The sequence below is a fragment of the Mercenaria mercenaria genome, chromosome 11 (assembly GCF_021730395.1).
Source record: "Mercenaria mercenaria strain notata chromosome 11, MADL_Memer_1, whole genome shotgun sequence".
Taxonomy (NCBI): Eukaryota; Metazoa; Mollusca; class Bivalvia; order Venerida; family Veneridae; genus Mercenaria; species Mercenaria mercenaria.
The window spans coordinates 17,079,916-17,094,376 of NC_069371.1; the positions used below are offsets into that span (position 1 = coordinate 17,079,916).

At 36.7% G+C, this 14,461-nt stretch overlaps 1 protein-coding gene across 3 annotated transcripts in view; it reads right to left on the reverse strand.

Annotated features, from left to right (window-relative positions):
* Nucleotides 1-14,461, reverse strand: part of LOC123530778 (bifunctional 3'-5' exonuclease/ATP-dependent helicase WRN-like) — a 108,185-nt gene that overhangs the window by 18,338 nt on the left and 75,386 nt on the right. For all 3 annotated transcript variants that reach the window (XM_053518655.1, XM_053518656.1, XM_053518654.1), the window contains exons 20-21: nucleotides 7,953-8,040; nucleotides 1,222-1,396 (exon numbers count right to left, since the gene is read on the reverse strand). In XM_053518655.1, coding sequence (XP_053374630.1) covers nucleotides 1,222-1,396; nucleotides 7,953-8,040 — 263 coding nt within the window. The remainder of the gene's footprint in view (nucleotides 1-1,221; nucleotides 1,397-7,952; nucleotides 8,041-14,461) is intronic.

The following is a 14,461-nucleotide window of genomic DNA, read 5'->3' on the forward strand; positions in this document are numbered from 1 at the left end:
ACCAATATGCTTGACATGTCTATCCATCAGCAGTGTTTCAAACCAATATGCTTGGCATATCTATCCGTCAGCAGTGCTTCAAACCAATATGCTTAGCATGTCTATCCGTCAGCAGTGCTTCAAACCAATATGCTTGGCATGTCTATCCGTCAGCAGTGTTTGAAACCAATATACTTGACATGTCTATTCGTAAGCAGTGCTTCAAACTAATATGCTTGGCATGTCTATCCGTCAGCAGTGCTTCAAACCAATATGCTTGGCATGTCTATCTATCCTCAGTGTTCCAAACAAATATGCTTGAAATGTCTATCCTTCAGCAGTGTTTCAAACCAATATGCTTGGCATGTCTATCCATTAACAATGGTTCAAACCAATATGCTTGGCACGTCTATCCATCAACAGTGTTTCAAACCAATATGCTCGGCATATCTATCTGTAAACAGTGCGTCAAACCAATATGCTTGGTATGTCTATCCGTCAGCAGTGCTTCCAACCAATATGCTTGTTATGTCTATCTGTCAGCAGTGCTTCAAACATATATGCTTGGCATGTCTATTTGTCAGCAGTGCTTCAAACCAAAATGCTTGGCATGTCTACCTGTCAGCAGTGCTTCAAACCATTATGCTTGGTATATCTATTTGTCAGCATTGCTTCAATATGCTTGGCATGTCTATTTGTCAGCAATATTCTTGGCAAGTCTACTTTTCATCAGTGTTTCAAACCAATATGCTTGGCATGTCTATTCGTCAGCAAATCTTCAAACAAATTTACTTGGTTCAGTGCTTCAAACCAGTATGCTTGGCTTGTCTATTCGTCAGCAGTACTTCAAACAAATTTACTTGGTATGTTTACCTGTCATCAGTTCTTCAAACAAATTTACTTTGTAAGTCTATCCATCATCAATGCTTCAAAACAACATGTTTGGTATGTCTTTCTGTCATTGGTGCTTCAAACCAATATGTTTGGTATGTCAATCCATCCTCAATGCTTCAAAGCAATATGCTTTGCATTTCTATCTGTCATCAGTGTTTCAAACCATCAGTACTTAAAACCAATACGTTTGGTACGTCTATCCGTTCTCAGTGCTTAAAACCAATTTACTTTGTCTGTCCATCCCTCATCAGTCCTTAGTTCTACACTGTCTTTGACATACCAATGTTTAACAAAATGATAACGAAACAGCTAAACAAAATGTACCATGTAAAAGACAAGATGTTGTACCTCTAATTTTGCCGTTTTCTCATCAACAACAACTTTTTTAGGAGTATACTTGGCATTCTGTATTTCAGAATATGGATCTTTTACCAATCCAGGCTTTGGTAAAGGACTGGAAAAAGTCTTCTTCAGCTCTGGTCTGCTTGGAGATGGCTTTTCCCTTGCTGCTGGCACATTTGGCCTGAAAAGTACATTTAAAATAGGTATACAGTCAAACCTGTAAATTCTGTAAATGGCTGAATGAAAGGTATGGTATTATGTACAACACATATTATTCTTTTTTTGTAACTTAAATGCAGATCCTGTTATCTCAGGTTATATTGACATGTTAGTCTGTATTTATAATTGTTCCTAAATGTGATAGTTCATCTTTAAGTGTACATTTACTGCAGCAAAATTCTACTACATGGACTGTGTGTATCACCTAAATGAGTAAGCACTTACTACCATGTCCTTTATGTGTGCAAGTTATAAGTTAGGTATTTGCAGTAATGTTAGTATTATATTTTGAGTATTACCTAAATGCTTCAGTCTACATTGCATGTTACAAGTGCTACAAAATGACAAAGTCAGTATTGCATGTTATGGGTGCTACTAAACAAGACCTATCACTAATGGTGATGAATACCCCTAGACGGCAGCTGATTATCAGAGGAACAGGGGTATTCACAGCTGCTAATCGCGCAATTCCAGCACCACTGGTGCTCCGCTTCGATGGAATTGCGGAACTTCTGGTGAACGATTTGCAAATGGAATATCAACAAATTTATGGTCAGTGGTTTCTTTTTAGTTTTTGAAACACTGTATCAAAAATCGGGCTTCATAGAGTGATCTGACATTACAAATCGAATAACAATAAGTATAGAAACATTAAAAATAAAAATAAAATATTATTTAACAAAAAGTATGCCAAATTCTATCTCCTGTGTCGCAATTGGAGCACCAGTTCTATTTTGTCTTATATGATCCATGTCTGTACTCTCTTTGTAAGGAAAATACTATCTTAAGAAAGTTTATGTAATATCTGAGGGACTGTTTGCTATTTCATCCTTTGGAATGGGTAAATAATCAAGAAAATGACATTTATCTACATCATTGTGATTCCTTTGAGCCAATTTTTGATAGTGTTTCAAATTTAAAAAATTGTAAAGAAAAAGAAACCACTGACAGTAAATTTGATATTCCCTTCGCAAGTCGTTCACCGGAAGTGCCGCAATTTCATCAAAGCAGAGCACCAGTGGTGCTAGAATTGCGCGATTAGCAGCCGTGGGTATTGAACATATGATACATTGCATTTGTATATTGTACAGGGAGAAAATGTACAAAGATACATAAAAAATGTTGTGCTAAATTATAAGATCTCTAGGACAGTAGGTCAAAATCGAGGTCACTGAAAGTCAGTTTTGAGATGTGAGTTCAGAACTGTACAAGTGGACCAAATTTTATGGCAATATCTTAACAAGAACTATCCCAAAGCTTGACTATTGGAACTGTTGTCCGAGAAGCAGGAAAATATTACCCAAAATGATAAAATATCTATAGAATTTCAATACAGTATCTGCATTAGTTTTGGAGTAACTTGCATGCAAAACTTTAACCAGAAGTTTTAAGGTCAAAAGGGAACATAATTTTACCAAAATACATGACTGTTATGGGACTTGATGCAATCAACCAGTTTTATAATTGCAAAGGCACATGTGAGGTTTCAATTAAATATCTGCATTTGTTCTGCAGATAGTAATTTGCACACAAAACTTTAACCAGAATTTTACAAGTCCAAAAAGAGGCATAACCCAGGATTTTCTGAGTCTAAAAGGGGGCATAATTTGCTCAAAATACATGTCAGAGTTTTGGGACTTGACCAAGTGAGGTTGGTAACTGATCAAAAATTGAATGAAAAAGAACAAAAGGGTCATTGACCCTAAAGCGCTCACCTGTGTATAAGGCTTTAAGTGCGTTTGTATTACGTAATGATAAAAGTATTGATAGGTTTCTTCTGTTAGCCGTCACAAACATTCTTTAACCTAGGGCAATAGTTAGACAGTATGATATCATGTGCTAAAAATCAAGGGTCTAGCTATTATTGATTCAGAAAAGAAGATTTTCAAAGTTTCTTATATAAAAGCTTATAGTAAGTACATGTAACATACAGGGGCGTGGCCATTTTTGACTTTAGGGCAATAATTTTGTCAATTATGGTAGAGAGTTAAACCCTTATATCACATGCCAAATATCAAAGCTCAAGAGAAAAGATTTTTAAAGTGTGATAGCTGAAAACCAATTTTGTAACAAAAAAGACCCATATACCCCAAATTTGAAAGAGGGGAAAGATCATTTGTGTAAAATTTCATCATAATCCATTCAGTGGTTTAAGAGTAGATGTTGTTTCAAGAAATTGTTAATAACTAGATGCCCACGGGCAACATGTCGGGCCCGTCAGCTGTCAAAAGGACTGGGAGTTGCACACTACACTCTGTCGCATTGAGGCAAACATTTATGCCAAATAAAAATAAAATTATAAGTCCACACAAAAATCCTTACCAGTAGAGATAGGTCAAAATACACCTCAAAATTGGATGTAACATGCATGTTGTACTACAGAAAAGTGGTCCTGATTTTTCCCTACGACCAGTAATAAAAAAGTTACAATATAAGCTATTTATAGTAACAACAAAGGGAAGTAATTCTAGGTTCTTGCGTGTGACACTCCGTCACATGATGGTGAACAATTGTGCCAAGTTACATCAAAATCCCTCCATGCATGAAAAAGAAATGCTCTGGACAAAGTCATTCTTGTATCTGACATTTGACCTCTAAGTGTGACCTTGACCTTAGACCTAAGGACCTGGTTCTTGCGCATGATTGACACTCCGTCTCATGGTGGTGAAAATTTATGCCATGTTACATCAAAATCCCTCCATGCATGAAAAAGAAATGCTCCGGACAAAGTCATTCTTGTATCTGACTTTTGACCTCTAAGTGTGACCTTGACCTTAGACCTAAGGACCTGATTCTTGTGCATGACACTCCGTCTCATGATGGTAGACAATTGTGCCAAGTTACATCAAAATCCCTCCATGCATGAAGAAGCAATCTTTGGACAAAGTCGTTATTGACTTTGACCTCTAAGTGTGACCTTGACCTTTGAGATAGGAACCTGGGGTTTGCGCATGACACTCCGTCTCACTGAGGTTAACATTTATGCCAAATATAAACAAGATTGCTCGATGCATGTCAAAGTTATGGTCCGGACAAACAAATCCGGACGGACGCACGCACTGACATACACCAAACAGCCATTTGGACAACTATGTCTTCGCTTCCGCAAGCGGGCTCGACAAAAAGTGACCACACCCTCTGGTGCCATAGTTTTATGGGTTTTTTTTGTTGTTTTTTTTCGCCCCATGTGGTTCTGGGACGATCTGTGTATGAAAAGAATTGGATCCACTGTCTTACCCTTGCATGATCTTAAGAGGCCACTAATAGGGTCTTAACACTTGGTTTTGCAGTAATTCTGTGATTCCAGCAGGTATGCAAATTTTGATTCCATACCTTATGTTTTTATTTTGATGTAAATGAGACGTGGAACCAAAATCTGTAGTTGTGTTTGGCGCCATATAATCTATACTGTGTTGGTGCGCTGTAAAATCCAAATAAATAATTTTTTTCAACGAATCGGAATAATTTGAACAATATTGGTAGAGGGTCACACAAGGACCATCTATGCAATTATTTTTTTAAATTGGGAAAGCAGTTTAACACAAGAAGATTTTTAAAGTTTCCACGATATACATATATAGAGAAAAGTGACCATACACCCTGAGGACATGTTTTTTGACGAAATCAAAATAACATGAACAATCTTGATGAGAGTGATATAAGGACTATTTGTGCGAGATTATTTCTAAATTGGACCATAGGTTTACCAGGGGATGTTGTTTAAATATTTTTCTAATTTTAGCTCTAGCGGCCCCTATGTGCAACCAAGCTGAACCATCTGAACCACTTTAGTAGAGGACCACCTAAGCAAAATCCAGGCCAAGTTTCATCAAAATCCACTGAGTTGTTTTCAAGGAGATGTCGTTTGAACATAATTGTTGATGACAGACGCCTTGATGCATGGACGACCCACACAGCATGATCCCAATACCTCACCATGAGTACTTTGTGCTCAGGTGAGCTAAAAAAAAAGATTAAACTGAAGTCATGATAGATGAAAAAGTGACCATTCTATGTGCTTCGCCTATTAGCAAAAACTGTTACAAAAGATGTATGACCTACTTACACAAAGACTGCAAATTACAACTATACATTTCACATTGTACTATACACAATAGGTGCTGTTTCACAGCAAAAGTCTATGTTACATTTTAACAGCCCTCTTATATAGACTTCTGAAGTTCCACTATACCTTAGACAGAGTCTAACAAGAGTGCCAGAATGTCACAATATACGCCTGTCACAGCAAATTTCTTTACACTAGCACCTGTATTTGCAAATGGAATTTTAATTTTCTAGTTGTTTACAATGTTTTTTTTTTTTTAGAAATTATTGTAATTCTTTTATTTTTCTAAGTCCACAAAAAAAATCCTTACCTGAGGTAGAGATACCTTAAAATACAACCAAAATTTGAAAGTAACATCAATGTTGTACCACAGAAAAGTGGTCTTGGTTTTTCCCTATGGTCAATTATAAAAAAGTTACAATATAAGTTATTTATAGTAACAACTAAGGGAAGTTACCGTATTATTTAAAGAAGAAAAAAAAAATAAAAGTCCATACAAAAATCCCTACCAGGTAGAGATAGCTCAAAATACACCTCAGAATTGGATGTAACATGCATGTTGTACTACAGAAAAGTGGTCTCGGTTTTCCCCTATGAATTGTAATGAAAAAGTTACAATATAAGCTATTTATAGTAACAGCAAAGGGAAGTAATTCAAAAGAAGGGACCAGTGCATGACACTCCGTCTCATGATGGTGTACAATTATGCCAAGTTACATCAAAATCCCTCCATGCATAAAGAAGAAAATGCTCCGGACAAAGTCATTCTTGTATCTGACCTTTGGCCTTTAAGTGTGACCTTGACCTTAGACCTAGGGACCTGGTTCTTGCGCACGACACTCTGTCTCATGCTTGTGAACATTTGTGCCAAGTTGTATCAAAATCCCTCAATGCATGAAGAAGAAATGCTCCTGACAAAGTTTTCATTCTTGTATCCTTGACCTCTAAGTGTGACCTTGACCTTACCCCTAGGGACCCGGTTCTTGCGCATGACACTCCCTCTCATGATGGTGAACAATTGTGCCAAGCTACATCAAAGTCCTTTCATGCATGAAGAAGATATGCTCCGGACAAAGCTTTCATTCTTGTATCCTTTGACCTCTAAGTGTGACCTTGACTTTAGACCTAGGGACCTGGTTCTTGCGCATGACACTCCCTCTCATTATGTGAACAACTGTGCCAAGCTACATCAAAATCCTTCCATGCATGAAGAAGATATGCTCCGGACAAAGTCATTCTTGAATTTTTCATTCTTGTATCCTTTGGCCTCTAAGTGTGACCTTGACCTTAGACCCAGGGACCTGGTTTTTGCGCATGACACTCCGTCTCATGATGATGAACAACTGTGCCAACTTTCATCAAAATCCCTCCATGCATGAAGAAGATATGCGCCGGACAGTCATTCTTGAATTTGACCTTTGACCTCTGTGACCTTGACCTTAGACCTAGGGGCCTGCTTCTTGCGCATGACACTCCATCTCATGATGGTGAACAACTGTGCCAAGTTTCATCAAAATCCCTCCATGCATGTAGAAGATATGCTCCGGACAAGGTCTGTGGACGCCGCCTGCCCGCAGATCCGCCCGCCCGCCAGGGGCATTCCCATAAAAATGAGGATATCATATTGCATAAATACTAATGTAAGCATTGTGTGTTTATGAGTGTAACCTTAATATTGAAGTCAGTATTGTATGGGTGTAACATAAATGTAGAAGTATGAATGTTACCTAAATGTTCAAGTATGAATATTACCTAGATGCTGATGTATGAATATTACCTTAATGCTGATGTAAAAATGTTACCTAAATGTTGAAGTATGAATGTTTCCTAAATAATGATGTATGTATGTTACCTAAATGTTGATGTATGAACGTTACCTAAATGTTGATGTATGAACGTTACCTAAAAGTTGATGTATGAACGTTACCTAAATGTTGATGTATGTACGTTATCTAAATGTTGATGTATGAACGTTACCTAAATGTTGATGTATGAACGTTACCTAAATGTTGATGTATGAACGTTACCTAAATGTTGATGTATGAATGTTACCTAAATGTTGAAGTATGAATGTTACCTAAATAATGATGTATGAATGTTACCTAAATGTTGAAGGATGAGTGCCACATAAATGTTGATGTATGAATGTTACCTAAATGTTGACGTATGAATGTTACCTAAATATTGATGTATGAATGTTACCTAAATGTTGAAGTATGAATGTTACCTAAATGTTGAGGTATTAATGTTACCTAAATAATGATGTATGAATGTTACCTAAATGCAGATGTATGAATGTTACCTAAATATAGATGTATGAACATCACCTAAATAAGGATTTATGAATGTTATCTAAATGTTGATGCATGACTGTTACTTAAATGTTGATGTATTAATGTCACCCAAATGTTGAAGTATGAATGTAACCTAAATGATGAAGTATGAAAATTACCTAAATGACACTGCAACAGCTGGTTTGTCTTCTGCAGCTAGTTCAGTGTTTGGTATAAACTTCAGAGGTTTGCTGCCAGTCCTACCACCTGTAAATTGTAAAACGTGTTAGAGAAACAGCATTAAATGGCAAGTAAATACAGTCTCAAATATTATCCAACTTACCGCCAATTCAAATTTCATCAAATTTTACAAGTCAACAAAATTCTGGAATGTCAACACAAGTCTTTTAAAGTCAAAAGAACTTGTGTGTTTTCAAAAAATGTATAGTCGTCCGCGGTATTCTCGCGTCATTGGTAATTTCGTGTTATTTCCGTTTTGCACGGAAGCGCCACCTTGATGTTGTTTACAAACAACCTACTTTCATTTTCAGTTCAAATCTTAATCATTTCATCCAGAATGCATAGAATTTTGGTGAGTTAGCTTTCAAAATAGTTGAAGTACTTAAATTTATATCCAATTAAACCAAATCCTGTATTTTTCACTTGTTAACATCGTTTTCGCCAATGTTTTGTTTATGTCGTCTGTTATAAATAGGCCCGATTCGTATAAACGACTATCCCGCAATGCCCTGATTCCCTTTAATTCCCGCCTTGGTACCATAATTTCCGAAACGGACTGGAATTAGTGGTCGCATACAAAGGTTCAATGGTCAGAATTCTGAGAAAGGACAGCTCTTTCAGATGTACATGCTGTCAAAATGAATAAATTGTTAAGTACTGGGTGTGGAACATTTCGCATAATTTTACCAATATCGTTATAATTAAACTGTTGTTTTTACAAACAGACACAGAAGTCCAAACTGTATCGGAATTAAACAAATATCGTGGTAGGGAACCTAACAATAATTCTACAACTACAACAACAACATCTTTAATGCGAAAATACCAAGGACATACAAAATCAAAATGGTAGAAAATGTACATGTTGACACGTGATTGTCGGGAGTTTTTTAATTATATTTTGTGTCAAAACTTGTACGTTTTGATAGATAATGAATTATTTTAAATTATTTATTAAACAAAATAACTGTTATATTTTTATTTGCTTGCTTACTCTTTTTAAAGTCACTAGTACCGCGAGAATATAGGGGAACAGGCTAACTACATATATTTCAGATTATTCAGCATATAAATCACATTAGGAGTGGCCAAGACTAATGTTTTCATGTTGTAATTTGTTCCTAGTTGTTTATGTACCATAATACAGCAAAACACCCCTTGATCTGAGCACCACAGCCATCTTGAGAAGTTTTCCTTATATTTTCTATGTATGAATCACTCAATGTCATTGATAACTTGTGTTTTGCTCATCCCCTTCTCACTCTTGAGTGATCAATGTTTTACTATATAAAATAAACTTATTTTATAGGTTATCGATATAAGTTGAGATAAAACAATTTATATACAGGTTCTCTTTCCTTCCTGAAAATCACTTAATGTCATACAGAATATTAATTATGTGCAAAACTAAAGTTCCATATCTGTACCAAAACACACTAAACCAAAGCCCAATGCATTTCAATTAAATCTCACTAGAGGTAAAGCAGATGTATCCCTTCTGCATCTCTTTCCGACGTACTTGTCTTTCTGACGGTTGGCATTTAGGGCTTTCTGTAATCTCGCGAGACGATATTTCACGCTTGATTTGACCGCATTGTAAACAGGGGGAGGAGTTTCGTTCATTTTGACAGCCGGATAAAAAAATGGAAATAAGACAGGTAATTCTACTCTAAAAAATATATAACTTACCTTCTTACATGTTCTTTTGTTAATTCCAAAAATTCCAATTAAACAAGAGCTGTCTCCATAGGATGACACATGCCCCCGATGGCACTTTGAATGAATAGTTATGGCCGATGTTAGAGTTTAGGACCTTTGACCTACGGAGCTGGGTCTTGCACAGGACATGTCGTCTTACTGTGTCACACATTCATGCATAGTTATTTTAAAATCCATGCATGAATGACAATGATATGGACCGGACACGCCCATCAATGCACTATCATGAAAAATGACCTTTAATGTCTAAGTGTGACCTTGACCTTTGACCTACGGACCTGGGTCTTGCGCGCGACACGTCGTCTTACTGTGGTACACATTCATGCCAAGTTATTTGAAAATCCATCCATCGATGACAAAGATATGGACCGGACACGCCCATCAATGCACTATCCTTTAACGTCTAAGTGTGACCTTGACCTTTGAGCTACAGACCTGGGTCTTGCGTGCGACACGTCACCTTACTGTGGTACACATTCATGCCATGTTATTTGAAAATCCATCCATCGATGACAAAGATATGGTCCGGACACGCCCATCAATGCACTATCCTTTAACGTCTAAGTGTGACCTTGACCTTTGAGCTACTGACCTGGGTCTTGCGCGCGACACGTCATCTTACAGTGGTACACATTCATGCCAAGTAATTTGAAAATCCATCCATCGATGACAAAGATATGGACCGGACACGAAAATTGCGGACAGACTGACAGACGGTTCAAAAACTATATGCCTCCCTTTGGGGGCATAAAAATCATAAAATTCATCATTATAAAGTACTTTTTCAATAACCAAAACATTCCTCGTCTGCATTGTGACATCATATGCATTGATGACCTCATCAACTTTTTTGTTTCATGTACAGGGTGTTTCCAAAAATTCGATCCATTTTTACCTACCTTCTTATGAGTGGTAGTATTTTTTCTTGTAGTTTCAAAGTACTGTTAAGAGGAAGTACAGAACTACTTACACCCCTCAGGATGTTACAGATGCATATAACATAGTAAAAGAACACCATCTACCTGTGGAACGTGTTGCCAAACAATTTGGCATACCAATTACAACATTAAAAGACAGAATAAGGGGAAAAACATCAGTAGATGTCCTTAAGTCTGGTACTCCTCCTCTATTCTCACAAGAACAGGAAGCATTTCTGAGTCAACACCTTATTACAATGGCTGAGATTGGTTTTGGATATACCCGGCAGGAAACAATTAACTTAGCCTCAGATTATGCTGTGCATTTTGGCCTAAGAGAACAAGACAAACCTCTTTCTAAACAGTGGTTTTATAACTTTCTGAACCGATGGCCTAGCATTAAAGTTGTGAAACCTAGATCTTTGGAGATGGCAAGAGCAAGAAGTGCTAAACCGCCCGGCTATTGACCAGTACTTCAATGAACTAAACAAAATTCTCACCAAATACATCTTAAAAGATAAACCACATTGCATTTATAATATTGATGAGAAAGGTTGAACATAAGCCACCAAAAATTGTCACAGGTACTCATTATAAACCATACGCTGTTACATGTGGAAAGTTGAAAACAGTCACTGTGATTGGTGGAGGAAATGCTGTTGGAAACCAAGTAAATTTTCACATAATGTATTTTTATGTTGCACTATTAATTAAGATATTTTCACTCAAGAATTTGCAATTTTTTAATGCATACTGTTATTTATAGTTAACATACATGAAATATACAATCATATATACATAGATTTTTTTTTAATTTGTATTATGTATAATTTTTCCTAACAATTTGTTAGATGCAAAAAATGTAGTTGTTGCAATACTAAATTCTTAATATAACTGACTGATAATAGTTAGGTAATTAATCTATAACTGACTGGTTATAATTAGGTGATCTGTCTATAAAAAAGATATAAATATCATATAAAATGATAAAACAATGTTCATGTTGTTTTATTGATCACCTCCCTTTCATTTTTTATACAGGTGCCGCCCTTTTTCGTATTTCCTGGTGTTAGGATGCTTCCAGGTCTACTTGAAGGCTGTACTTCTGGCACGTCTGGAACAGTATCAGAATCTGGCTGGTCTAACACTGAAGTGTTCACAAAGTATATGACAGAGCATCTAGAGCCACACCTACCCTCTCGGGCTGACGGCAGTAAGTCGCTCGTATTGTATGATGGTCACAGAAGTCATGTTTCCTTGGGGCTGATTGAGTGGGCACAGAAATATGGTATTATTTTGTTTGTTCTCCCCCCTCACTGTAGCCATTTACTACAGCCTCTGGAAGCAAGTTGTTACGGGCCTTTTGAAATTGCCTGGAATCATGCCTGTCATCAACATCTTCGACAGTCTGGAGGTTGTTTGATTACCAGATTTGATGTGTGCAAGATTGGCTGTAAGGCATACACTTCTCTTTCTGCAAGTAACATCCAGTCCGCCTTCAAACATTGTGGGGTATATCCATTTAACCCAAATGTAGTGCCAGATTCTGCTCTTGCACCTGCTTCAGTTTTTAGACCAGCACCTGATACCACAGAGAGCCATGAACAAGAACAGGCCCTGGCTGTTGATGACTGCAATACTGATGCAAGGCTCTTCCTGGAAAAGAGAGTTGGGGAAATTTTGAAACATGTTCCAGTTAAAAAGGTAAGAAATACCTTAAGTAAAGTTGTGAGTGGGAAACCTATTACTGAACAAATTGTCTATGAAAAAATCAAAGAACATGTAAAAAGTAATGCCAAACTAAGTCTGAAAAAAAAAGCAAACTGCTCCAGGGAAAAGAGTTGTAGCAGCAGATAAGAAGAAAACTAACTTAAAGAAAACACATACCGTCACTGAACCCATTCCGAGTACATCTGGTATTCAGGCAGCCCAGACAGAATACTCTTCCTCTTCTGAATCTGAAGATGACACTGATGTGTACTGCATTTATCAAAAATTCCATCCTGAGGAGCTCAAGAATTGCATCAGTCTAACCATTGTCTCTTGGGCATGCTGTGATAAATGCAATGGCTGTGTACACCTTGGATTCTGTTCCCCAGTCAGGGTTATTAGAAGAGGTGACTCCTTCCTGTGTCAAAAGTGCACAGGTACAGACGAGTAAACTGTAACATTAACATTTGCCATTACATTGTACATAGTGTTCTGTTGTGTTAACATTTATAAAACAAGAGCACCGTCTTGCGGGTGCTGACGCTCATCTGATTTTTTTTGTATAATAGAAATATTGTCCTACCCATGATTTTCTAAGTCTAAAAAGGGCCATCACTCTTGCAAAAAGCAGGATAGAGTTATGTTTCTTGATGTACAGTGTCCACTTATGATGGTGAAAAACTGTTGCAAGTTTTAAAGCAATAGCTTTGATAGTTTATGAGAAAAGTAGACTTAAACATAATATTCAACCAAGAAAATGATTTTTCTAAGTCCAAAAGGGGCAATAATTATTGCAAAAAGCAGGATAGAGTTATGTTTCTTGATGTACAGGGTCAGCTTATGATGGTGAACAAGAGTTGCAAGTTTTAAAGCAATAGCTTTGATAGTTTAAGAGAAAAAGTTGACCTAAACATAAAACTTAACCAAGAAATCTGATATTTTCTAAGTCCAAAAGGGGCCATAAATCTTGCAAAAAGCAGGATGGAGTTATGTTTCTTGCTGTACAGGGTCAGCTTATGATGGTGAACAAGAGTTGCAAGTTTTAAAGGAATAGCTTTGATAGTTTAGGATAAAAGCTGACCTAAACATAAAACTTAACCAAGAAAACTGATTTTCTAAGTCCAAAAGGGGCAATAATTCTTGCAAAAAGCAAGATGGAGTTATGTTTCTTGATGTACAGGGTCTGCTTATGATGGTGAACAAGTATTCCAAGTTTCAAAGCAAAAGCTTTGATAGTTTAGGAGAGAAGTTGACCTAAACATAAAACTTAACCAAGAAATCTGATATTTTCTAAGTACAAAAGGGGCCATAAATCTTGCAAAAAGCAAGATGGAGTTATGTTTCTTGCTATACAGGGTCAGCTTATGATGGTGAACAAGTATTCCAAGTTTCAAAGCAATAGCTTTGATAGTTTAGGAGAAAAGCTGACCTAAACATAAAACTTAACCAGGCAACGCCGACGCCGACAACCGCTCAAGTGATGACAATAACTCATCATTTTTTTTCAAAAAATCAGATGAGCTAAAAATGGCTAAAAACTAAAAGAAGTGTTAAAACGTTACAAATTTAGTGTTTAGTTACTGTTGGACATGTGTCAAATTTAAACTTTGAAGAAAAAACATGTATTGCAGTATTTTTGGGCAGTGACTGTAGTTTACATCATATCGGCGGAAAGTGATGACGTCATACACATATTACTAATGTTGAGTGCCGCCATATTTGTTTTGATTTGATAAGGATGGAAACCTGTTTTCAGGAAGATATTCAAACAATATAGGTAGGACACTTTGTTGTTTACAGTTTTACAGTCTTTTTTTAATTTATAAGGTTTGTGCTATAAATACTTCCGTTTGTTTGCTTATACCGTCAGAAAGAGATGCCACCGGGATAGTTGAGACAAACCCTATTCACAGTCTACCTTTTAAGGGCTACTATTCCACCAAAATTCATCCACAGGACATCCTCCTAAAAAGTCTTGGTACTTCTTTGGAATCTTCTTATAAACTTCCAAAGTGTTTTCATTTGAGGTATACAATTTAGACCATTTTCTTAATTCAAAATTCAGTTGCCCCCGAAGGGGACGTTTCATTGAGTGCTGAGGA